The sequence below is a fragment of the Prionailurus bengalensis genome, chromosome B3 (genome assembly GCF_016509475.1).
Source record: "Prionailurus bengalensis isolate Pbe53 chromosome B3, Fcat_Pben_1.1_paternal_pri, whole genome shotgun sequence".
NCBI lineage: Eukaryota > Metazoa > Chordata > Mammalia > Carnivora > Felidae > Prionailurus > Prionailurus bengalensis.
The window spans coordinates 30,258,428-30,285,077 of record NC_057355.1 but is presented as its reverse complement, the minus strand read 5'-3'; the positions used below and the strand labels follow the sequence as shown (position 1 = coordinate 30,285,077).

Genomic DNA, 26,650 nt, shown 5'->3' with positions numbered 1-26,650 from the left:
TCTTTCACTTCGAAAAACTGTACCTAGTAGTATTTTAACCTACCAGTAGATTATACCTTCCTCTCCAATGCCCACAGTACTTAAAGAAAATTAGAGCATGGCAGCCTGCCATGCAGGATTTCCATTTGCACTATTTTATTCCCTGAGCTAGCAATGCTAAGACTGTCTGACAGACAAACCAGAGGAGAAAGGGAGTTGAATGAAGAGCTTCACTTGATCATTGTCCCTTCACATGTTGTCTGTTTACAAATGACCTTGAAGAGTTTGTATAATCTTCTCTTTGATAGGAAAATGGTAGACCCAGAGTTTAGCTGGCTCTTGCTTACAAAAGTTAAGCAGATTATAGAGGAATAGCAGCACTCACAGGCTGCTTAGCATGGAATATCAGGTGATCTAGAGGGAGGTACAAGAGTGATGGAACTGCTGCTACAAATAATTGTGGGAGAACACTGGTGAGTATTGCACAGTAAATCTGCACCTTCTGTGGGCAGTTGTTTAAGGGGAGGCTTCCTTGGGATAGAGCGTCAGCAACACATGTCTAATAGGTGCATTCATTTTAATATGCTCATTCATTGAATAGGCCTGATTAATTAGTACATGTCACCATCTGGTACTTAGAGAGACTATTCATTTTTAAAATGTTGAAATTGCAGGGAATGGTGCACACCAATTAAAATCCTTTTAACTGGATTGTGTTGGTATAAAGTATACGTGTAGGAGGACTTCATTGGAATTCAGCGTGCATCTAAGGGTACATACATCAGCCTGAAGTCAATTAGAACAAAGGATGTCAAGAGAGGAGAAAATGAAAGGAGAACTATCCTTTTTCTGAATGTGTCTGCTCATTATATTGGGCTTTCTCTCTTTTTGTTTTTCTATTCTTCCTCTCACTTGTCTTGACTGTTCTCCTACCTTTTATTTTGGTTTCTTTCTCTCTGTCTCTTTCACCCTCCATTTTTGTTTTTGTTCCTCATTTTCTCATCTCTTCCCTACCTTATTATCATTCTCCAGTCACACGTTAAAACAAAAGAGTTGAATAAATAACTTTATGTAGTGATACAGTAAAATCTTAGCTTTCTATGTCCTTTGAAAAAACGAGTTCTCATTGGCCAAATTTCCTGAGTAATTGTGAGCTTGAGCTCATTAAACATTAAAATGTTTTCAGTTAGGATAATCATTTGGTGTTTACGTGACCTACATTTTTTGTGAGTGCAGACTAAGACTTCAGGTACCTTTTCTCTTTCTGTCAACCTTTCTCCTCCAGATCTGCTGTAATGGGTATTTATTTTATAATTAAATAAATAAGCTTTTAAATAATAAAGCCATTTGTATGAAAATCTTTCCAAAATACTTTTCACACTTTTGTTGTTTTCTTCCCTTGTCACACAGGGTACTAAACATAATTTAACATTTTCTTGATATCTTGCTATAATTAGTGTCAAGGTCAGTCACAGTGCTCTTCTGGAAAATACAGTGATGCCCTTGAGGGATTTGGGCTCTTTGCCCCACATGGAAGTGCTTTTGAGGTCTTACATTGGTTTTTGTATTTTTCTTTCCCCATTTGCTATCAGGTAGTCAACTTGTCACTTGCCATTTCTGTCTGGATGCTTCTGTCCCCTTCTAAGCTATTTTGGTCTGTGAAACCAGATAATAGAGCTGTATTTATTCATCTGGTCAAGAAACATATAGATGCCAAAACTGATTAAGAAGCTAAGACTAGCAAGTGAAAGAGAGAGGGGAAGTTGTATGCAAACACCCATAAGTACCATGGGATGGGAATTAGGAGGAGGAAACAGTTAATTTTAAGAAGAGGATCTGCAGCTTCACAGGGGACTTGGTATTTGACTAAAGCATGGAAGGTTCTATAGAATTTTAGCCAGTTGTTATATGGGTGGACATGTAGGAGATGATGATTTAAAAATATGGTAAGGCAGTATCAATCACAAAAGAGCATTATATTTTGTCCTAAAGCATTCAAATGTATTCTGTAGACAAATAAAAACCACAAATGGTGGTATGAAGAAGTAAGGAGAATGGTAAAGATCTGTGTTTTAGAGGAGTCAGGAGACAATGAGACATTATCCCAAGGCCTCGGACAAAGAGTGATGAAATCCAGGATTCAAGTTATGGCTAGGGTTGTCAAAGGGAGATTACGGACTGGAGAGACAGAACCTGGCAATTAATTGGATATAGCATGAGAAGGACCAGGAGGGGTCAAAGTTGACCCAGCCTGAATACCTACCAATATTGTGATAACATTAATTGTTATCTCCACCAGAACAAGGTGGAGCACATTTCGGAGGAAAGATAATTAATCCTATTTAGAGAGGTCTAGTAGGCAGTTGGAAACTGAAATCTGGAGCATCAAAGGACAAGACGTATAGGCTCTGGGAAATTATTCCACCCTTACATATTTGGGAATAGACAAGATCACAGAAGAAATTATTAGAAAAGAGAGTCTTTTTAAAAGGGCAATAGTGGAAAGGGCATTTGGGCACCTTTGTGAGAAAGCAGTGGGACATACATATCTCCACTCAAATTAACATTATCTCAGCTCATAGTTAAGTGGGTAGGGGATGTATAAATAAAGGACAGCATGAGAGACACTGTTATAATTCATCAAATTATAAGTAGAGTATTCACTTTTATTTTTGTACAGACAGTACCAACAAAACTGATCTGAATTGATCAAATTAAATTTGTCTGAAACAAGACTAAAGAGTCTATGAATGAGACCTAAGGCTCTTCCCTACCTGTCTAGTTTTCAGCTATGCCCTGAATAGGTAATCTTGCCAGGTAACTATTTCCATAGAGAAGAGTTGTTTCTTGTTATATATGAGAAATGTTTTTAATTGCTTGAGGTTATTAAAGGACTCTGACTGCAACTTTATTTCTCCCTCTGTTAAATTTGTTTGAATGGTTCAAATTGGCATTTTAACCCAAATTTGCATTTACATAATCCTTTGACTTGATCGTAAATTTTAGAAAAGACTTTAAAGGTATTCATGTTACCAGATAGCGTGTTCATTGTGTTAAATACATCTCTGTACCTATGTGTACACAACTTGATCTATGTATAGGAAAAAGACCTGGAAGGGTATATAGTAAGATTTGGGGCTTGGGGTTTTGCTTGTTTGTTTGCATATCTTTATTTTCTGATTGCTTTTATAATCTAAAGAATTCAGTTATTTTTCATTTTAAAAATATAAGGATCATAAGTTCTAGAGAGCTTGAGTAGCTTGCATAAAGTAAAATTACATATCCAATTAGTAATGGCCGTGAGGCTTGTTCATTTGTGCCCTGGGGCCAATTCTACTGATTGATGGGTTGTTCCGATAGGAATGGAAATACCACCCACTACTCTGGCAGCCATAAGGACCAGGGATGCAGCACTTCCTCAGGAAAAGCTGACATCCTACCTGTCACTTTTCACTCAAAGAAGCATTAGCTTCTGAGTGAGGTCCAATGATACAGACCACAGGCAGATATCTTCACTAATAAGGAGAATAAAGACACAGCATACTGTTGTTGAGGGTAATTAAGCTTTTCCTCTACCAGATTATGGTCTTCTCATTTATTAATATCCACTGACTCCCCAAACTCCAAGCCTCTGCTGTTTTCTTAAGAACAGCCCTATGGAAACTCATTGGCATGTGCTCATGGCTGTCTGCAATGTATGAATTTTCTGGCCACAGTTCTCATCCTTAATGCTCCATCACTGATGCCATCCCTTCAGTTACTCAGCCTGTTTTATTTTTCTGTGTTTATTTTGTAGTAAAATAAAAGTAACTAGAGAATTGTCACTTTACCTTTCTCTTTCCCTCCCCCAGCCACTTCATCCTGAATCTTTTATATTGTTCTCACCAAACCATTTGTACTCAAAATTTAGAGTCAACTTAAATAAGAAAATAGCAATTAAAGTATTTTTTAATGGGGAGAATTTTTAATCACATACTTGACTTTATAGTATGTTGGCTGTTTTCATTCCATTTTCTCCTTGTTCTCTACAGTTGAAGCAGTGAAAATTATTGCTGTTGAATTCTGTACACTTTTTAGTATGCCTCTGGGAAAATCATCCTTGGTCTTCATGGAGAGACACCCCAGAGTCATTGTCCATCCCCATCCCTCTCCACTAGTCTCCCACTGGCTGCTAAGTGTTATCCATTTGGCCTCTCAGATCAGCCCCTGCTCATTATTTCCTGCTACTTCTGTGTTAATTTGGGGCCTTACCTACTCTAGTATAGTAATAGTTGAGCTAACTACATTACCTCCTGTCAATGTGTCCTTTTCCACATTTGCCTGAATTCTTAAAGCACAGATAGTATCACATTGCCCTATTGTACAGCAACCCCTTCCTGATACAATCTGACAGCATCTCTTGAAACTAATGCAAAACCCAAGTCCAAAACAGAATGCTGAAGTTTCTTTGCAAGTCTGTTGTTCAGAACTTGGAGTACGTTTATTTTCCCTGTAGAAACAATAAGTGGTAGATTGGTGTGCAGGTTAGCTGTAACTTTCAATTAACCAATTAAGGTTAGCTTAAACTTTCAATTAATTGAGGCCTACCAGGATAGTTACCAGTATCTCCATAGAAATAGCAGAGCCCAACTGGTCTGTCAAGATGGCATACAGATATGTATGGAGGGTACTGGAAGGGATCATTCCCCTTCCTGTCCTCCATTGATATAGAGATTTAATAAAGGAGGAAAGAACGAGTATTTATGAAGCGCTTATTATAAATCAACCTCTATGTTATGCACTTTATATAGTTTGAGATGTAATTGACATAAGATTGCATAAATATAAGTTGTACAATGTGTTGATCTGATACATTTATATATTGCAATATGATTACCACCATAGCATTAGCTAATACCTCTATGATGTCACATAATCATTTCTTTTTTGTGGTAGAACCTTTAACATCTAGTCTCTTAGCCACTTTGAAGTATATAATACAGTATTGTTGACTGTAATCACTATGTTCTGCATTAGATCTCCAGAACTTACTCATCTTCTAACTGCAAGTTTGACCAACATCTGTCCAATTACCAACCCCCCACCCACCAAGCCCCTGATAACCACCACTCTATTCTGTTTCTGTGAATGCGACTTTTTTAGACTGTGATATGTTGCAGTATTTGTCTTTCTCTGACTTATCTCACTTAGCATAATGCCCTCAAGATCCATTTATGTCACAAATAGCAAGATTCCTTCTTTCTCATGGTTAAATAATATTCCATTATACATACCACATTATCTTTATCCATTCATCTGTTGACTGACACTTGTTTCCATATCTTGGCTATTGTGAATAATGCTGCAATAAATATAGAAGTGCAGATATCTTTTTGATATTCTGTTTTCATTTCTTTATACCCAGAAGTGGGATTGCTGGATTATATGGTAGTTCCACTGAAAATTTTCTGAGGAACCTCCATACTGTTTTCCATGGTGGCCAAACCAATTTGCATTCCTAGCAACAATGGACAGGATTCCCTTTTCTCCACATCTTTGCCAACAGTTGTTATCTCTTATCTTCTTGATGATAGCCATTCTAACAGGTGTAAGGTGATATCTCATGGTGGTTTTGATTTGCATTTCCCTAATGATTAGCGATGAGCATCTGTTCATTTGGACACCTTCTTTGGAAAAATGTTTTTAGTTCCCCTGCCCTTTTGAAAATCTGTGGTTGTGTGTTTGTTTGTTTTTGTTTTGTTATGGAGTTACGAGTTCTTTATATATTTCAGATATTAATTCCTTATCCAGTATATGATTTGTAAATATTTTCTCCCATTCTGTAGGCTGACTTTTGATTTTGTTGATTGTTTCTTTTGTTGTGCAGAAGCTTTTTAGTTTGATGTAGTCCTATTTGTCAATTTTTGCTTTTGGTGCTTGTACTTTTGGTGTCATATTCAAAAAATTGTTGCCAAGACAACAATTGGAACTTGTTCCCCTCTTTTTTCTTCTAGGAGTTTTATGCCTTATGTTTAAGTTTCAGGCCTTGTGTTTAAGTTTTTAATCCATTTTGAATTGATTTTTGTGTATGGTGTAAGATAGGGATTCAGTTTCATTCTTTTGTGTGTGATTGTCCAGTTTTCCCAATTCCACTTATTGAAAAGACTCCTTTTGTGTTGTATATTCTTGGCTTCTTTGCTGTGAATTGACCATATATATGCATGGGTTTATTTCTGGGCTGTCTGTTCTTTTCCATTGGTCTATGTGTCCATTTTTAAGCCAGTACCATACTATACCTTTGTACCATACTGTAGCTTTATAGTATAGCTTGAAATCAGGAGTGTAATGCTTTTGGCTTTTCCTTTCTCAGGTTTGCTTTGGCTATTTAGAGTCTTTTACTGTTCCATACAAATTTTGGGATTGTTTTTTATATTTCTGTGAAAACTGCCATTGGGATTTTGATGGGGATTGCATTGAATCAGAAAAGAAGTAGTAAAATTGATGATAAAATTATGACACGATTTTATAGATAGAAAATCCTAAAGATGACCATGAAAACTCTTGGAATTAATCAATGCATTCAGTAAAGTCACAAGATATAAAATCAATATACAGTAACTAGCTGTGTTTCTTTTCTTTTTTTTAAAAAAAATTTTTTTAACGTTTATTTATTTTTGAGACAGAGAGAGAGAGAGCATGAACAGGGGAGGGCCAGAGAGAGGGAGACACAGAATCTGAAACAGGCTCCAAGCTCTGAGCTGTCAGCACAGAGCCCGACGCAGGGCTTGAACTCACGGACCGCAAGATCATAACCTGAGCCGAAGTCGGACGCTTAACCGACTGAGCCACCCAGGTGCCCCCTAGCTGTGTTTCTATACACTAACAACAAAATATCTGAGAAAGAAAGAAAAAATCCCATTCACAATAGCATTAAAACCAGTAAAATACTTAGGCATAACTTTAACCAAGGAAATGGGAGATGTGTATAATGAAAACTATAAGACTGATGAAAGAAGTTAAAGGAGACACAAACAAATGGAAAGATATCCTGTGTTTAAAGATCAGAAGAATTAATATTGCTAAAATGTCCATACTACTCAAAGCTATCTATAGATTCAATGCAATCCGTATATATTTTATTTTAATTCATTTGAACAACAGCCTCTGTGAGATAGATGACTATTATACTCCTTTAACAGATGCTTAGCAAGTTAATAATGTAAGTAAGATCACAAGAGTTATGCTTACCTGACATAAGAGAATATTGTTATTAAGCACTACTTTCAAACTTTAGTAATTTATAGGCTCCTTTTAATTGGCTAAAAATTGGAGTCTTTCACCATTGACACACATTATTACAATTTTACTTAAATATGAACAAATAAAATTAGATATAAATTCCTTACACTTGTATTTCTCTTTTAACTCTAAACTGAAACAAACTTAAAAGTACAAAAGAAAAAAGCCTGTAAAACATAATGAAATGCAAATTAATGTTACTTTAATAAAGTGATGATGTTTTGCCAAAACTGAATTGCTGCTCACAACGTGAGTATGGAGCTGTCTGCCACCCCCAAAGGTGTCTTGGCAGCTTTCATTACCATTGACTCTCTTTTTCTGCCACGTTTCTTTCTCAGATGTTGAAAATCCAGGATCAATACAATGTGCGGTGACTGCACCATTATTTCATTTTGGTCTTTACTTAGTGGGACTGTATCATTTACATGTTAAGTGAGCCTCCTACTTTTCTCATTATTCCTTACAATTAAAATTGTGTGCTTGATGCCAGTTCAGACTAGAAAAACAAATGTATCTGTACATTAGTAATCATGTTGCAAATCATGTTGCTATGCTTTGTTAATAAGTGGCCATTGCAATGATCCAGCATATGTTCATATCAATTAATTTTAGATGTAAACTTTGTTTTCAGTTCAATATTAAAGTTATTTTGGAAAACTCATGTATAGACCCTTGGAAAAGATCCTGGATCCCAGTTTGAAAGATACTCTTTTAATGTATTTTTAAGCCATTATTTATTTGTAACCATCATAAAAATAATTCTTATTTATGTATTAGAACAGGTCCTCCAAATACTTTTACCAGGAAAAACTGTTACACTAGTTTGTTATGGTGTCCCTTTGAAAGCAATGAATTTATATTTCTTTAAAGTATTGTATAACTCAGACTTTAATTTAGAAGTGCTTTTTCTCTTTAAAAGTCTAAATTATAAATGTTTTACAGAATGTATTGTTTACTCTTTTCTGTAGCTGGGGAAGGGAAAATTTAGTTTGATTGGAAAAATAATACTTCCTAGCAAATGTACAAGTCCCACAAGACAACAAAGCCTCCAGAAATGGTGAAGTGTGGTAACAAATGACATTATTGCTTCCTCTGATGATGCTATAAACATTCTAGTGGGATTTCTCTCAGAATAATTGACTGTTTTGTGATTTCTCTTTCCTTCCCAACTTGCTTTTCCTCCTTTCTCTTCTTTTTCTTACCTTTGAGTTTTACAGTCCTCATTTCCCCTCTTTCTTATTCCTTTGTTTTGTTTTAAAGATTTTTTTTTTTTTAAGTAATGTCTACACCCAACGTGGGGCTCAAACTTAAAACCCTGAGATCAAAAGTTACATGCTTCACCGACTGAGCCAGCCAAGCGCCCCTTTTATTCTTTTGTTTTATACCAGAGATCACCTATCTTTTCACATTTCAGTTAGCCTACAGTCCGGCTTTCTTCATTTGACAGTTGGCTCTGCAGTTGCAGGCAGTGGAGAGGAAGAAGACGGCAAGGCAGCTTCTAGCAGCATCTCACCCTTCATTCTCAATAAGCTACGAAAGAGGCCCTCCTAATAGGGGTGGCTCCTGAAAGATTATGCTTAATTTGCCTCAAAATATTCACTCTGAAGCACATAAAGCACAACTTTGGGGGCAGCCATAGCTAATTATATATGCTTGTTGCTTTCTTCCTAGCTTGCTTCCACAGCTTTGCTGTGAGCACATGGACCCTGCCCACCTCAGAGCTGAGCTAGGAAGGTGTGGGTGTGCCTCCTTCTGACGCTTCTTTGTTCAAGTTAGAATTCCGCTGTGGTGGGCAGTGCTGCTGCTGCTGAGTGGACCGCCTTTCAGGTATCACCATGCTGTGGCTAAAGCAGCCTCCAGATGCTAGGGATAGCTGAACTTTACCATCTGTGCATACATGCATTCATTCATCCCTTCATCCATCCTGACTCTGTCATTTACTAACTGTGTGACCTTGAGCAGGTCTCAGTTTCTTCATTAGTAAAATGAAGCTAATAATTATGTACATCGTAGGGTTTTTATGAGAATAAGAGCTTTCATGTGTAAAAAAATGCTTCAAGTGGTGCCTGGCACTTAGTAGTAAATGCTAGCTAAAATTATTATTATTCAGCAAGCGTTTATTTAGTATCCAGTATCTTCCAAGCAATCCAAGAGATGTAGACATGAAAAAGACACAGCCTTGCCAGGGCACCTGCGTGGCTCAGTCGGTTAAGCATCTGACTTTTGATCTCAGCTGAGGTCATGATCTCATGGTTCTTGAGATCGAGCCCCACATCGGGCTCTGTACTCACTAAGTGGAGCCTACCTGGGATTCTCTCACTCTCTCGCTGTCTCTCTGCCCCTCCCCAGCTGGTGCTGTCTGTCTGTCTGTCTGTCTCTTTCTCTCTCTCAAAATAAATAAATAAATAAACTTAAAAAAAAATAAAAAGACATAGCCTTGCCTTCTAGGGACTTCTGTAACTACCATACAACATGGTATTATAATAAAGGTATTTAGGAAGTCAAGTAAAGCTTCATCACACAGGTAAAATTTGAACTGGGTCTTAAAGGATAAATAGTTTTGCCTAATGAAACAGCGCTGGATGAAATACGTTCCAAGCAGAGGGAACAGCTTGTGAACGGAATAAAACTGCAAGAGACTGTGGAGTCCTTGGCTGTTATTAGATAACATTTTAACCTCCTCTCTGATGTATACCTTCTTAAGTAGGGATCTGAGGTAGGTTCAGTGTACATTTTGGAACTTATAATCTTATGACTAGTTATTACCAAGTTTATAATAGTAATTATTATTATTATTGAACTGGTTCATCAAAGAGTTTGAACTTAAAAACTGAGTTGGGAGCTAAGCGGTGCCGCTTTACAGTCGTGTGTTTGCTGACGCATGGCTCTTATCCGGAGATGGCTACCATGTGACAGGAACAGTAAATGGCTAGAGAAAAACTTGTGGTTAGAGCAGTTGGAAGTGCATGGGCTTCCTCCTTTCAACAGAGCTCTAGTTACGTTTTCCAAATTAAGCAGGTTTTACTTTGTTTTCTTCTTTAAACAGGAGACCCTTATATCTTAAGATCTTGCCTACTGTTGTGATAGCAAAGAAGTGTGATTTTTTTTCTTCCACGAAGGGGTGGGGAGGAGGTCAGATGTCAAATAAGGAAGGTTGCTTTCACTCATGGAATTTCCATTCATGTTCCAAATTAAAGCCGTGTTTTATCTCCTACAAAGTCTTTTCCTGCAGCTTTGCTTTTCTCTTCCTTTCCCCACCCTTTTAGTCATCTACTGAAGGGTTTGGCAGCTGGCTGAGGTATCGGGTCAGCGTTTTTCACTGTGGCAGAAGGAAAGGTTGGGAACAGTGACGTGGGGATACTTGTCACATTTTCCTTTCCTTTTTTTATATAAGTAACCTACATGCGCCATTACAAAAGCCTAATGAGAACCCTGACTTGTAACTTTTACCCCGGTATCCTGGAGATGGACAAATGTGTAGGATGACATATAGGCAGTAGTTCCTCACTGAAAGTGTCCTTAAAAGCCCATGTACAGCACTGAGGATTCTTGACTCTGTCTCTATGGCAATGTGACAGATTTTATGAAGAGAAACAATGGCCTCCGGGAGTCATAGGATTGGGGAAGGAGCCTAGCAGTCCATTCCCCATCCTCCTTTATTATGAACAGATTCTCCTTGGGTGCCTTTAGGAAACACTCTATATATGGTGTTTAATATACCACCTACACAGTCTCCCCTCTTCACTGACTTGGAAATTGCATCCAGCTTGAGGAGCTCCAGCCCTTTCTGTGGGCCTGTTTATTCCGAGATTGAAATCCAGTGTGGATTTAGTTGTTTTGTATCAAATCTACTTGAAACCGTTGGACTCGAAGCAAACTAATTATTGTCATTGTCCATATAGCAGTAGAGAGAGTAAAAAACAGTAATAGGTTCTTAAAAAGCTGTCACAACTTGAAGTGAAATAGGCTACTCTTCAACAGTTTCATCTGTAGCCTGAAGGGCTTTGGTCTTAAAAACCGTGAAATATGAAATCAGATCTTAGATCATGGAATCCTAGCTGGCATCTGGGGGCATCTTCAGCCATTCACCTCTCTCATCAACCATTCATCTGTGGGGTTTGCTTTGAGATTGTAAGGAATGTGGAAGCAAATGAGTTTTCTTATCAAACACTCCATTTGGGTACTCCATATCAGACCTGTCTTGGCAAATAAATAGAAGACACCAAGGTAGACTGTCATATTTTCTGAAGTGCCTCAGGAGACACATATTTTATTTCTCAAGCAGAACTTTGGTGACTAGGATTTCCTGATTTGGGGGTGTCAGTGTTGAGCAGGAAAAACTGCTAGTTACTGAGTGCCAATGAAGTAAGTTATTTCACAAAGGCAGTAGAGCCCAAGGATTGCTCCTTGGACAGCGCTACATCTGATCGGGTACAGCTTTTCTTTCTAAGAGCCTGTTACAAGTTGAAATAGTTTTGACAGTGTCTTTAAGTGCACATCTTTGTCTCCAAACATAATTAGTGTTGAAAACTGAAGCCCTTGTAGTTAAGGCTTAGTGGCTTAGCCAGCAGCTCCATCTGGTGCTTGCTAAAGGTGTTTGCTTGATTCATCTCAGTTTTACAGCAGTGTGAATACAGATGTACACAGAATTTGTAACCAGCTCCAAGGTTTCAGTTTTATTGATGGCTTTCTGTTGCACACAGCACTGACATAAGCTAATTGTGTTCCTGGTGAATCTCATTTGTCCTGTTGATAATGTGATAGCTGCTAATCAACTCAGCAGCCCTTTCTTGACTGAATTAACTTACTAGCACTCAACATGGGGAATTATTTTTACTATTTATCTGCCAGGCTTGGAAAAAGAAAATATACTGTACTACTTAAAAGAGAAAATTGAATCCCTCTCTTATCAGTGGTGGATTTAACTTGGTTAACAAGATATTAGGCCAGGATGCCTTATTCTTTTATATTTAGTGCCACATGGTGCTGAGTAGACAGGGAATGCCTTTTTTTTTTTTTTAAGTGTATTTATTTATTTTGAGAGAGACAGGGAGAATGTGAGCTTGAGCAGGGGAGAGGGAGAGAGAGAATCCCAGGCAGGCTCTGTGTTGTCAGCACTTGCCAGATGTGGGACTCAAACCCAGGAACCGAACAGAACCGTGAGATCACGACCTGATCTGAAATCAAGAGTCGAATGCTTAACCGAGTGAGCCACCCAGGTGCCCCAACAGGGAATATCTTTTTTAAAAAATTCTTGGTGATTGACACGGACTGCCCTAAACTACTGATAGAAGTTACTTCCAAGTAATAGGATTACACATGATTTCTATTTTCTTTTATGCTTTTCTGATTTTTCACAGTGAGCATCTATATAACAAAAGAAAAAAATTCATGTAACAATAGAAAAAATTATTTAAAAACAAAACATATTATAAGTTGCTGTAGCCTTGAATAGTCTCAGTTCTTTCTCAGGTCTTTTCTCATTCACAGCATGGCCCTTCAGGGGGGCTTTAGCCTTCCTCATCCATAAAACAGAAGGATCGGGGCGCCTGGGTGGCACAGTCGGTTAAGCGCCGACTTCAGCCAGGTCACGATCTCGCGGTCCGTGAGTTCGAGCCCCGCGTCAGGCTCTGGGCTGATGGCTCAGAGCCTGGAGCCTGTTTCCGATTCTGTGTCTCCCTCTCTCACTGCCCCTCCCCCGTTCATGCTCTGTCTCTCTCTGTCCCAAAAATAAATAAACGTTGAAAAAAAATTAAAAAAGAAAAAAAAACAGAAGGATCAACGGGGGCCTGCTCAGTTTTAACATTCTTAGGTTTGGGATTATCTACGTCTTTTTCCTGTCTCTTTAGCATCTCCCATTCTCCTGTGTCTTTCTCTAGTATTAATACTCAACATGATCTAGTTTTTGCCATCTTAAACTAAGGAAATCCTTTCTGGACAGCACTTCCTCCCCATATATGCCTGGCTCTTTCTTTCTTCTACTTCCCACATAAACTCTTCCAAAAGTTGTCTACAATTACTCACTCTACCTTCTCACTCTTCAGCTGACCACAGTCTGCTTTCCATCCCCACTGCTGCATCAAAATAGTTACAGTTGAAGTCACCAATGAGCTCATGTTACCAAGTTCAATGGGCAGTTTAGGTCCTCAGTCCCCATTACCCCTCCGCAGCATTTGAAATAGTTGTCTTCTCCCCCTTCATGAAATCTCCTCATCTGGCTCTGTGTCACACAGTTATGACTGTTATTTTTTAGGTTTTGGTTTTTTGTTTTTTGGGCTTTTTTGCTGAATGAATAAAATGTTTATTTTTCTTTTTCCTTTTCCTGAAATTTATTGTCAAAATTGGTTTCCATACAACACCCAGTGCTCATCCCAACAGGTGCCCTCCTCAATGCCCGTCACCCACTTTCCCCTCCCTCCCACCCCCCATCAACCCTCAGTTTATTCATTTTTGAGTTTTCTTAAGAGTTATTCTCTTCTCCCTGGTTCACCCACCAAGACCACCTCCCCAGCTCACTCTTCTTTTCTTTTTAGCCTGGATATTTCTGTAGTTATTCCCAAACCCACAAGAACAACAGAATTCCCTTCTGTGTTCCAGACTTCTAAATTCACCTGTTTTCTCTATTATATGGTAACAAAATATGGACTAATAATCTTATTGCCAAAAAGTTGCATCATCTCCTCCAGTGTTGTCTTTCTCAGTAAGTGGCCCCCCAAATCTCAACATCTATTACTCTCTCCAGAATCTAGTCATTCGTGAATCTACATTTCTCTGCCTTCCATGATGCCACATCCTAATTCAGATCTTCATCATATCTTATTTTGCCAACAGCAGCCCTTCGAACAGTCTCCCGGCTTTCTCTCCTGTCTTCCACCAGCTTATTGTCCATATAGCAGCCAGAGCTGTTTTTTATTTTTAAGTCAGATGTATTAAGGTTTGATTTATATAATCTTTTTTTAGTGTACAGTTCTGTAAATTTTGACAAATGCATGGAGTCCTATAACCACCACCACACATTTGGATTATTCCAGTTTTTTCCTATAAACCTTCGTGTACAGGCTATAATGCAAACATAACTTTTCATTTCTCTTGGGTGAGTACCTATTGGTGAGACTGCTGGGTCCCATGGAAAGCTCATGTTCAACTTTTATGAGAAACTGCCAAACTGTTTTCCAAAGTGGCTGTGCCATCTGCATTCCCACCAGCACCATATGAATTTCACTTGCACCACATTCTCCCTCAGTATTTGATTTTGTTTTCATTGTAACCTTTCTAATAGATGCATAGTGGCAGCTCACTGCAGTTTTAATGTGCATTTCTGTATGACTAAGGATATTTAGCACCTTTCACATGTTAATATGCAATCCATGTACTTTTGGTGAAGTGACTGCTCAAACCTTTTGCCGACTTTTTATCAGATATTTTCTTTTTATTAAATATTGAAAGTTCTTCATATATTCTGGATACAAAGTCCTTTGTTAGATATGTACTTGGCAAAAAACTTCTCATCTGTGGCTTATCTTTCATTCTCTTATCAGTATCTTTGTCAGAGCAAACATTTTTAAAATTTGATAAAATCCAAATTGTCTGGTTTTTTTTTGTTTTTTTTTGTTTTTTTTTTTTTTAATGAATCATGCCTTTCATATTGTATCTGGGAACTCAGCCTAATTCAAGGTCACAAAGATTTTCTTCTGTTTTTTCCTATTAAAACCTCTATAGCTTTACACTTTAGTCTATGTACTGCTGTAGCGAGCACTATAGCTTTACACTTTATGCTTAGATCTGGGGTAATTTCCATATACAGTATGTGAGGTATGAATCAAGGTTTACTTTGTTGCCTATGGATATCCAATTATTCTAGCACATTTGTTGAAAAGAATATTCACTGATAGAGGCATGTATCAGTTGCCTATATTCATATGGTTCTATTTCTGGACTCCTTTCTGTGCCTATTTTGATCTATGTCAGGGGTCAGCACAGTTTTTCTGTAAAGAACTAGATAGTAAGTATTTTAGGTTCTATAGGCCCAAAGGCAAAATTGGAGATATTATGTAAGTACTTGTATAATAAGAGAAAAAAATTTTCCGTGAATTTTTAAAACAAATTTCAAAATACAGGAATTGAGTACAATTTTCTGAAACACAGCTCTACTAATACAAACAGTGGAATTCTTTTTTGGGATAGGGATAACATTTTGCTTAATTAGGATGCAAAGTTAGTGTTTCCTCTTATCAAACTTGATTATAAATGTTTATTGATGCATATCTGTAGTGAAATTTGACATTTTTACCTTGGAAAAATGTCCTTTTACATGGGCGATACACATGGGTCATGACACATGGGTCAAAACTGCAATTTGAGGGGTACCTGGGTGGCACATGGGTCATGATCTCGCGGTCTGTGGGTTTGAGCCCCGCGTCGGGCTCTGTGCTGACGGCTCAGAGCCTGGAGCCTGCTTCAGATTCTGTGTCTCCCTCTCTCTGTGCCCCTCCCCCACTCATGCTCTGTCTCTCTCTGTCTCTGTCAAAAATAAATAAACATTAAAAAAAAAATTTTTTTAAGGAAAGCACTGCAAAGTGATGAGAGTGCCCCATGCAGTCTGTCCCAAGGTCCTCAACTCCCCACTGTAGCATAAAGCCTCCACGAACAGTATGCAAACAAATGAGCCTGGCTATCTTCCCATAAAGCTTTATTTATGGGCACTCTATTGGGAATTTCATGTAATTTTCACTTGTCACAAAATACTATTCTTTTGGATTTTTTAATCATTTGAAAAAATTTAAAGCATCCTTAGTTTAGGACATACAGAAACAGACAGCAGGCTAGATTTGTTTGCCCCACTTTCCCCATTTATGTTTCTATCTTTTGCCAGTACCCCATTGTCAGGATTACTGTAGCTTTACGCTAAGTCTTAAAATCAGGTAATATGAGTCCTCCAACTTCGTTCTTTTTCAAAATTGCTTTGGCTATTCTAGTTCCTTTGCCTTTCTGTATAAATTTTAGAATTAGTTTGTTGATTTCTCCTAAAAAATCCTGCTTGGATTTTTTTTAGAATTATGTTGAATCTACAGAGCAGTTTGGGAGAAATTAACGTCTTCATAATACTGAGAGAACTTGGTATCTCTCTCCACTTACTTAGGTCCACTTTGATACCTTTTTATCAGCATTTTGTAGTTTTCTACATAGAGATTTTAGATTTTGTACATATTTTGTTAGATCTGTAGCTACGTATTTCTTGTATTTTCCTCAGAGCTGGCTTTTTAAAATGCAAATTGGATCATGTTGTTTCCCCTATTTAAAACCTTTCAGTGTCTTCCCACTCCTCTTAAGATAAACTCTGTAATCTTTAAAAGCCTAAAGGGCCGTGCATGATCTGGCCCCTGCTTTCCTTTTCAGCCTAATTTTATGCCATTCTTTCCCTTGCTCAAAATGTTCCAATCTCAGACTAGCAGGAAATGCTTTTATCAACTAAGGGATAGCTTTTTGAATATCTGAAGGACTAAATAAATGTTTTCAAACAAACACTTGAAAAATATACTCTTACATATTGAAATGAGCCATTTGATAATCTCCAGCAAAGAATGAACTTAGGTTTCAGCCAGGCTGTTGGGCTCTCTGTATGGAATACTTTGATCTTTAAGTCTGTACTTCTTTCACTGAGGCAGAATGCTTTATGAGTATTGTTCACAAGGGACTTAGCTCTGTGTGTATGTGTGTGTGTGTGTGTGTGCATGTGTGTGCACACATACACGTGTGCACACACATGCAAGCTAAAGAAAATATTCTTTTATTTACACACATGCTGAGACTCGACAGAAAGTCTGCATTTCTAATGAAACGAAAGATCTTTTTTGCTGTCATTATACATGAGTAAAGTTAAACTCTCTAGCCATTAAAATAGTCTTACACATACATGCCTACTGCCAACTTTATTATAATATCCAAATTAGAAATATAACACTGTAGTGATATTCTGTGGGAAAGTCTGCAGCTCTGTGCCTAAGACAAAAGGGAGAGTCACAAGATTAGTTTTTTTTTTTTAAATAAACTTTAAACCCAGCACATTTAGTCAAACCGTATTTATTTAGCTCCTTATGCTAGACATGTAGAGATGAACAAGATAGAGCCCAGACCTTAAAAAGCTCAAAAACTAGTGAGTAAACAGACAATTAAAAATGAACGTGCAGGTCACCTACCTGGGTGGCTCCATCAGTTAGGTGACCAACTCTTGATTTTGCCTCAAATCATGATTCATGATTCATGAGATTGAGCCCCACTTTGGGCTCTGTGCAGACAGCAGACAGCAGACAGCACGGAGCCTGCTTGGGATTCTCCCTACCTGGCTTGCACACACGTATGCACACTCTCTCTTTCTCAAAATAAATACATAAACTTTTTTTTTTTTTGTAATGAAAGTGCTTGTTCATGGAGGTATGTCTAAGTGGCTTTGATAGTATCAAGGAGAAATGAGTAGCCCAGTGGGATTTACAACATTAATCAGACTAGCTGATGTTTAAGACATAAGGCTAGAAGGGAGGCAAAGACCAAATCATGAAAACCTAAGGGGCTTGTGTTCCTTCCTAGAACTCAGAGGTTCCAACACCTCAGTGCACTTAAAACTTGTTAAAACAAACAAACACGGAGAACTTGTTTTAAAAAATCAAATTCTTGGACTCTTCCCTCAGAGATTGACTACGTAGGTGTGTAGTGCTTCCCCAAGTGGTTCTTACTTAGCTGGCAACCCCTAGTCTGCACACTGACATTTGAGAGTCAGTGCATAGGTAAGACTGAGCACAGAATAGCTAAGCTAGGTAGTAAGTTGATCCTCTTAGCTTTTCAGAAAGGTAAATCTGATGGTAGTATCTCATTAAATATGAATTCTGATCCAGTAGGTCTGGGGTTATACCTGAAATACTGCATTTCTAACAAGTTCCCAAATAAGGCTGATACTCCTTATGTGGGAACCACATTTTCAGTAGCAAATGTAGAGAGATTGGATTGGAGTGGGGTGAGACTGCAAGCATGAAGATCAGTTAACAGCTTATTGCAGGAATCTAGGCAAAAGATGGTGAATATCTGAACTGCTAGCAGGGTCTGGTAATGACAAGAAAGAGTTCCAGTGAAATGTAATCGATAGAATTGGCAAGACTAATTTAAGGAGTTAGATGTGGAGTTAGAAGTGAAGGAAGAGGTGTCAAGAATTGAGTTTAGTTATCTAAGTAGATGATGGGGACATTAACTGAAATAGGGTAAATACAGAGAAAGGAGGTGGTCTGGAGAGTAGAGGAGGGCTGATTAGAGTAGAAAAGTTTCTTGCAGTTGAGAAAAGGGGTAGCCAGAGGCTTAGTTTGAATGCACTCAGATTGAGGAGTCTATGAGGTAGCCAAAATTAAAAGGGCAGGTGGAGGAGGAACCTACAGTGAACTAAGAAGTATCACACAGGTCGTAGATAATAAAAAGAGCAGTTTGAAACTCATTTCCAGAAGGGGAAGTTCACAGTAGCATTGCCACATAGATATCAAGTGAAAGATTATATATAGTTCAATGAGAGTATACAAAAATTATGGCTGAAAGACAAACTTTCCAAAATGCTAACTGGCTTAAGGAGCTCAGAAAGCACCCAAATTAATTAATCTTTCAATCTGTTCACTTAAAGAAAAGTTTAGGAGTGGAGCCAGTTTTTTTAAGTCATTCATCATGATAAGCCTCGTTGTGCCTTTTCCATTTAGATTTTCTTTTTTTTTTTTTCCCTCCCACAGATTGATCATACTTACAAGAGCTGCTATGATACATAGGGGAGGTGAAAACTGATGGATGAAAGTTTTGCTATGCACTGAAAGGAAAGCATTGTCTGTGAAGGTCTTTTCTTAAAAATGTCTGCTTGTAACACCTTTACTGAACACGTGTGGAAACCTGGTGAATGCAAGAACTGCTTTAAGCCTAAAAGCTTACACCAGCTCCCCCCAGACCCTGAGAAGGCACCCGCCACCCATGGCAATGTGAAAACTAATGCCAATCACAGTAATAACCACCGCATGAGGAACACTGGGAATTTCCGTCCTCCTGTGGCTAAAAAACCCACTATAGCTGTGAAACCCACTATGATGGTGGCAGATGGGCAGAGTGTATGTGGTGAACTTAGTATCCAAGAACACTGTGAGAACAAACCTGTCATCATAGGGTGGAACCGAAACAGGACGGCCTTGAATCAGAAACCACTTAATAATAATAATGAAGATGATATTGAAGGATTTAGCCATGTTCCTAAGCCCTATGGCAATATTGATAGTGCAAAGAAGATACCAAATAACAATAATGGTCTAACTGATGTGTTAAAAGAGATAGCAGGCTTGGATACCACCCCTCAGATGAGAGGAAATGAAACAAACTCCAGAGAAACATTCTTAGGAAGAATAAATGATTGCTATAAAAGATCATTGGAAAGAAAGCTTCCACCAAGTTGCATGATGGGCGGTATAAAGGATACTCAGGGCAAGCATGTTATTCTGAGTGGGAGCACAGAAGTGATCAGTAATGAAGGGGGCCGGTTCTGTTACCCAGAGTTTTCTAGTGGTGAGGAGAGTGAGGAAGATGTACTTTTCAGTAACATGGAGGAGGAGCATGAGAGCTGGGATGAGAGTGACGAAGAGCTGCTGGCCATGGAGATTCGCATGAGAGGGCAGCCCCGCTTTGCTAACTTCAGGGCAAATACTCTGTCTCCTGTTCGATTCTTTGTGGACAAAAAATGGAATACTGTCCCCCTGCGAAATAAGTCTCTGCAGAGAATCTGTGCTGTAGACTATGATGACAGTTATGATGAAATCCTAAATGGTTATGAAGAGAATTCTGTGGTCTCCTGTGGACCAGGAAGCATGCAGAGCATGGTGTCATCTGACTCTACATCACCAGACTCTTCTTTAACAGAAGAGTCACGTTCTGAGACAGCCAGTGGTTTATCCCAGAAGATCTGTAATGGAGGAGTATCTCCTGGTAACCCGGGAAATTCTAAGGACATGAAGGAAAATGAGCCCAATTATGAAAGTCTCTCTGGTAATAATCAGGAAAAGGACTCCTCACAAGCACCTAAAAGCTCAGTAAAAGTTCCAGAAACACACAAAGCAGTCCTTGCTCTCCGATTAGAAGAGAAGGACGGCAAGATTGCTGTACAGACTGAGAAGCAAGAAAGTAAAGCCTCTACCGATATTGCTGGGCAAGCAGTAACCATTAACCTTGTCCCCGTAGAAGAGCAAGCAAAGCCCTACCGAGTTGTGAATCTGGAACAGCCACTGTGCAAGCCATATACTATCGTGGACGTGTCGGCAGCCATGGCCACTGAGCACCTCGAGGGCCCTATTACCAGCCCCAAGACAAAAATCTCCTCTTCTACTCCAAACTCTCCGATGACATCACCTGCATCGACGTCAGGACAAATAAGTGCCCACTTCCAAAAATCCAGTGCAATACGATACCAGGAAGTATGGACTTCCAGTACCAGTCCACGACAAAAGATACCCAAGGTGGAATTAATTGGTGGTGGAACTGGACCAAATGTCCCTCCAAGGAAAAACTGTCACAAGTCAGCACCTACTTCACCGACAACTACAAACATTTCCTCTAAAACCATCCCTGTTAAGTCACCCAATTTGTCTGAAATAAAATTTAATAGTTATAACAATGCTGGTATGCCACCTTTTCCAATCATCATTCACGACGAGCCAACCTATGCTCGGAGTTCTAAAAATGCCATCAAAGTTCCCATTGTAATCAACCCAAATGCATATGACAATCTAGCCATTTATAAAAGTTTTCTTGGAACAAGTGGAGAACTCTCAGTGAAGGGAAAAACCACAAGTGTAATAAGCCATACTTATGAAGAAATAGAAACTGAAAAACTGTCCGATAACACCACTAGCAAACCTACTGAGTGCCCCCAAGCCAAAGGGCTTTCAAGTAGCACAGAGCGTAAAAGGGGCTCAGTGGCTCAAAAGGTTCAGGAGTTTAACAGCTGTCTGAACAGAGGTCAGTCTTCACCACAGAAAAGTTATAGTTCTGGCCACAGCTCCCCAACAAAGATCCAGAGAACCACTCAAGAACCTGTGGCCCAAATAGAAGGCACTCAGGAGTCTCAGACGGTCAGCAGCAGCAGCAGCAGCACCAGCACCAGAGAGAAAGCAAGCACAGTGCTTTCTCAGATTGTGGCTTCTATCCAACCACCACAGTCTCCTCCAGAAATGCCCCAGTCTGGCCCTAAAGCATGCAGTGTGGAAGAGCTCTATGCAGTCCCTCCAGATGCTGATGCTGCTAAGAGTACACCAGTCCGACCCAAGTCTCTCTTTACGTCTCAGCCCAGTGGGGAGGCTGAAGCCCCTCAGACCACAGAAAGTCCCACTGCCAGAGTACGGAAAGATCCACTCTCAAAGCCAGTCACTGCCCCTCTCTCCAAGTTAGTGGCTAACTCCCAGGGTGAGCCACCCCCTCCCTTCCCCCCACCTCGTTCTACTTCCTCCCCTTACCATGCAGGCAACCTTTTGCAGAGGCATTTCACCAACTGGACCAAGCCAACCAGTCCTACCAGGTCAACGGAAGCTGAATCAGTTTTGCACTCTGAAGGCAGCAGGCGGGCAGCTGATGCAAAACCTAAACGCTGGATATCATTTAAAAGCTTCTTCCGCCGCCGGAAAACAGACGAGGAGGATGACAAAGAGAAAGACCGAGAGAAAGGGAAACTGGTGGGCCTGGATGGCACAGTCATCCACATGCTGCCGCCTCCTCCAGTTCAGCGCCATCACTGGTTCACAGAGGCAAAAGGACAGTCCAGTGAGAAGCCAGCCATTGTCTTTATGTACAGGTGTGATCCTGCCCAAAGCCAGCTCAGTGTGGATCAGAAGGCCAGAGCAGACCAGTCAGCACTTGTAGAAAAAGATGGGACAGAGGATGGGTTACTACAGGACTCAGAGAAGAAGAAAAGGAGTCATTCTTCTCCGTCACAGATCCCTAAAAAAATTCTCAGGTATGTAAAATAGAATGGCAGAATATGAGAATTTTTTAACACATTTTTAGATGCTAAGTTTTTTTATATCTTTCAGGTTGCATAAGAGCCATTTCTGTCTGGAAGTAGCACTCAGTGGCCATCATCTATCTTTATAACTGCATTCCAAGATTAGAGTATTATTAAAGTGATCTTATTGCACTGAACAAGGTTTATGGCCCTGGATCTTTAGCTAAAGTAGCCTGCTGCATTCTGGTGAGTGCAGAGGGGCTTGAACATAGAAAAGCAAATCCATAACACCCTAATAGCAGTAAATAATATGTTGCTTTGAAATGCTATGATAGTGTGAGGAAGAAACAGGATCAAATGAATAAATGGTGATACTCTTCTTACCCTCACTGTAGATGGAATAAAGCTCTTCAAGTGATTTGTTCTGGCTTTCACCAAGGTGTAGCTCTATATCATTACTTTGTTTTCAGGGAATATTTGTTTTTTTAATGCTGTCTCTTTCTGTCTTCCTTCCAAGTATTGTGGAAATTTGGGGCTGGGGGTGGAGTTGGGGGCAAGCAGTCTGTAGTTATTTAACATGTAGGTGATATAAGAGAAGATGGTTACTGAGATTGAGACCCAGTAGTAGAATCCATAATGCTGGCTGGGCAAACGGCCCACCCGCCTCAGTTCTCTAGGTATCCATTTTCTTTCCTTCTTTAATAACTCTTTCTTGATCACCTACTCTGTGTAAAGCACATTGTAAATAGTTCTCTTGAATCCATACAACAGCCCTACAAATTGGTTGTATACAGATGAGGAAACTGAAAATCAGAGAAGTTAAGAATTGACCAGATTCACATAGCTCACAACTGCCAGAGTCAGAATTCAAACTTTGGTTTGGCTGACTCTAAAGCTTGCATTCTTCCCACAGTGTTGCACTGTTAATGAACACAAGAGTAAATGAAGTTTTTGTATTTTCACTTGTAATCATTCACATAAACATTTATGTTTAGGAAGCCTAAAATTGTTGTTTCTCATTCATATTGTAAGCAAAATTAATGAACTGCCAATAAAAACAAGAACCACTATCCCAAATTTGTAACAAATGGGATGATTTCTTTATATCCCCTGTACTTCTTAATTTATTTATTTTTAAACGTTTTATTTATTTATTTATTTATTTATTTATTTATTTATTTATTTATTTCTATGAATATAATTTATTGTCAAGTTGGCTTATATACAATACCCAGTGCTCATCCCAACAAGGGCCCTCCTCAGTGCCCATCACCCATTTTCTCCTCTCCCCCACGCCCCCCCCATCCACCCTCAGTTTTTTCTCTGTATTTAAGAGTCTCTTGTGGTTTGCCTCCCTCCCTCTCTGTAGCTTTTTTCCTTCCCTTTCTTCCCCCATGATCTTCTGTTAAGTTTCTCAAGATCCACATATGATTGAAAACATGGTATCTGTCCTTCTCTGACTTATTTCACTCAGCATAATGCCTTCTAGTTCCATCCACATTGCTGCAAATGACATTAAACATTTTATTTTTAAGTAATCTCTACACCCAATATGCAGCTCGAACCCACAACCGCATGATCAAGAGTCACATGCTTTACCGACTAAGCCAGCCAGGCACCCCAGTACTTTTTACTTTTAAACAAAGATATGCCCCGAGTATTCTTTCATCTGATTCTAAGTCTGCCTCCCTGTTGACTTACAGTAAGCCTTTTCTACCAGGCCTGGCATTTTCTTTGGCAAAGACAGCAAAGTCTTATGATAGGGCAGATCCTCTTACCAGCTTTTTTATTAGAAAAGTATAAATAAAAATGAAGTGAATACTTAATGCCTTCACTTTTTCGAGCAAAATGTTAGCAAGTTTATATGTTTATCTGTATACTCTTTACAAAAATAAGCTTTTTACATAACCCCCAAATAGTTGTCAAAATGCTAGCAAGTTCCTGTTTTCCTTAAGTCCATATAATAACAAAGCAAGCAGAATAGTAGTAATATATTCCTGGAAAGAGTAGTCTTGTCATAGGTAGTTGAAAGTGGATGATAGAATATTGTACTCCAGTAGTAATAAAACACATGTACTACAGGTTACTGTTTTATTTAGGAAAAAAGCAATTTAAGTAGCACATGGTTGGAGTTACTTATGTCAGATAGTTCTTGCAGATCGATAAATGGCTTCACTCTTCATTGAGTATGGCTGTGGTGTGTTTATCTGCCTCCTGGAAGAGAGAGCCAAGGACTGATTTGGCGTCTCTTCTGTGAAATGAGATTCTCTGCTTTGGCTCCATGCCACCGTATGTGGGCTTGAGGGCAGCCCAGGCTCTGTGGCATGGCAGACCCCTTACTATACAGCTTATATTTTCACAGATGTTGTAATGAGCTGGTCATATTTTCCAAATTTTATCAGTTCTTAGTAAGTAACATCCCTGAATCCAAACGATGCAGTTGGTGTGCCCCATTGGTTTCAAATGTAACCATGCACCACAATAACTTGAGGGCTGTTAAAACAGAGATTGCTGGGCCCCACGCCCACAGTTTCTGATGCAGTAGGTCTGGGGTGGTGTGGGTCCTGATAATTTGCACTTCTCACAAGTTCCCCGGTGGTGGTGGTGCTGCTGCTGCTGCTGCTCCTGCTGCTGCTCCTGGGGCTACACTTTGAAAGCCACTGACCTCACCGCCATCCTAAATCTAAAGATATGTGCTGCAGTCTAAGTAAAGCATGTGTGAGGTATTAAGATTTTCTTAGAGGCACCCTGGAATTTTCACATTTCATAATGGCTCAGATTGAGCAGAAAAAGAGGTTTTAAGTAGTGCTTTTTTTTTTATTGTTTGGAAAGTTTTAAAGATACATCATTTGCTTTTTCAATAATTACTTAATTGGATACACCATTGGTATTTACTTAAAGCAACTTTGAAAGGGAAAAACATTACTGTCAAATGTCAGCATTTGTGTTTCCAGCTTGATGGTGGTGGTAATCATTAAATTACCATCCCGCTGTTGGAAGAAATGAAAATTCAAGTTTTTCTATAAGTAATGAAGATACCAAATCCAAACTGTAAGAAATGAAAAATACTTGACTTCAGGCCAAACCCTAAAAGATAAGGGACTTTGTAGAGCCTTTTATTATGGGATTGTTACTAAATTTATTTATTTGACTGTTCATGTGACATAAATTGAGTATCTTCAGTATGCTGTATATGTGCCATAGGGACAAATAGGGAAAAGATGATCACACTGCTGAAATAACAGGCTTGGGTTTGACTTCACTTTAGCTATTTGTCTGGTTCTTCAGTGTACAATGACTATAATGATACCTGTCACACACAGTTAATTTGAGGATATAATAGGAAAACACATAAAAGATTTTGCACAGGGTCTGACACACGTTGGGTGCTTTAAGATGTTAGTAGCCCCTCTGCCTTCGATATAATAAATGCTAAAACAATGTATGTGTATAGTGACACAGAAGCATAAAAGACAGTGATTAGATCTGCTTAGAAGAGACTTCTCTCAGAAAGGAAATACACACCAGGTCTTAAGAGACAGATAGGATTTTTCCCACTGCTTGGGAAAGACATTGTAGGCAAAAGGAACAATATATGCAGAGCCGCAGAGAAGATGATGATGGCAAGCAGAATCAAGACAGGTGGCTGGGGCGTCTGGATGGCCCAGTCGGTTAAGCATCCAACTTCAGCTCAGGTCATGATCTCATGGTTCTTGCATTAGAGCCCTGCATCAGGCTCTGTACTGACAGCCCGGAGCCTGGAGGCTGCTTCAGATTCTGTGTCTCCCTCTCTCACTGCCCCTCCCCCACTCGTGCTCTGTCTCTCTCTTTCAAAAATAAATAAACATTTAAAAAGTTAAAAAAAAAAAAAAGACAGGTGGCTGGAAAAGGATGACGAAGAGACCAGTGGTTCTTCAAATGTGGTCAAAGCAAGGTCAAATAGTGATCACGCACAAGTCACCACTTTCATAAGACATTATTCTTTTCACTACGTTGACATTTGCACTGGTGGCACAAAAACAATAGTATGTAAAACTACTTACACCTTAACAGAAATCAAAGCCATCACATAATATTGTCCAAATAGTTAAAAAAAAAAAAAAGTTTCACTTAAACATGTCCTTGATGAAGTAGTTTTATTAAATCTCAGCTCTTGAGGCTATGTCTGTTAAACTCCGTATGATGAAATGGGAAGTATACATGAAGTGCTTCTGCTGCACACCAAAGTGTGATGGCTACCTCAAGGAAGCACACTTGGGAAATAGTTTGAGTTTCAAGATTTGGGTTACAAAGCTGAACTACCCCCCCCCCCCCCCCATTTTCATGGACTGCCTTGAAAGAACAAGTGGCTGATCCCCTGTGGCTGGCTATTCAGACTTGAGTGTTTGGCAGATA

The 26,650-nt window shown here is 39.1% G+C and overlaps 1 protein-coding gene across 2 annotated transcripts in view; it reads left to right on the top strand.

The window, feature by feature from the left end:
• PEAK1 (pseudopodium enriched atypical kinase 1) overlaps positions 1 to 26,650 on the top strand; it is a 313,862-nt gene that overhangs the window by 215,981 nt on the left and 71,231 nt on the right. For both annotated transcript variants that reach the window (XM_043554944.1, XM_043554943.1), the window contains exon 5: positions 19,017 to 22,267. In XM_043554944.1, the coding sequence (XP_043410879.1) occupies positions 19,131 to 22,267 (3,137 nt within the window). In that variant the 5' untranslated portion in view covers positions 19,017 to 19,130. The remainder of the gene's footprint in view (positions 1 to 19,016; positions 22,268 to 26,650) is intronic.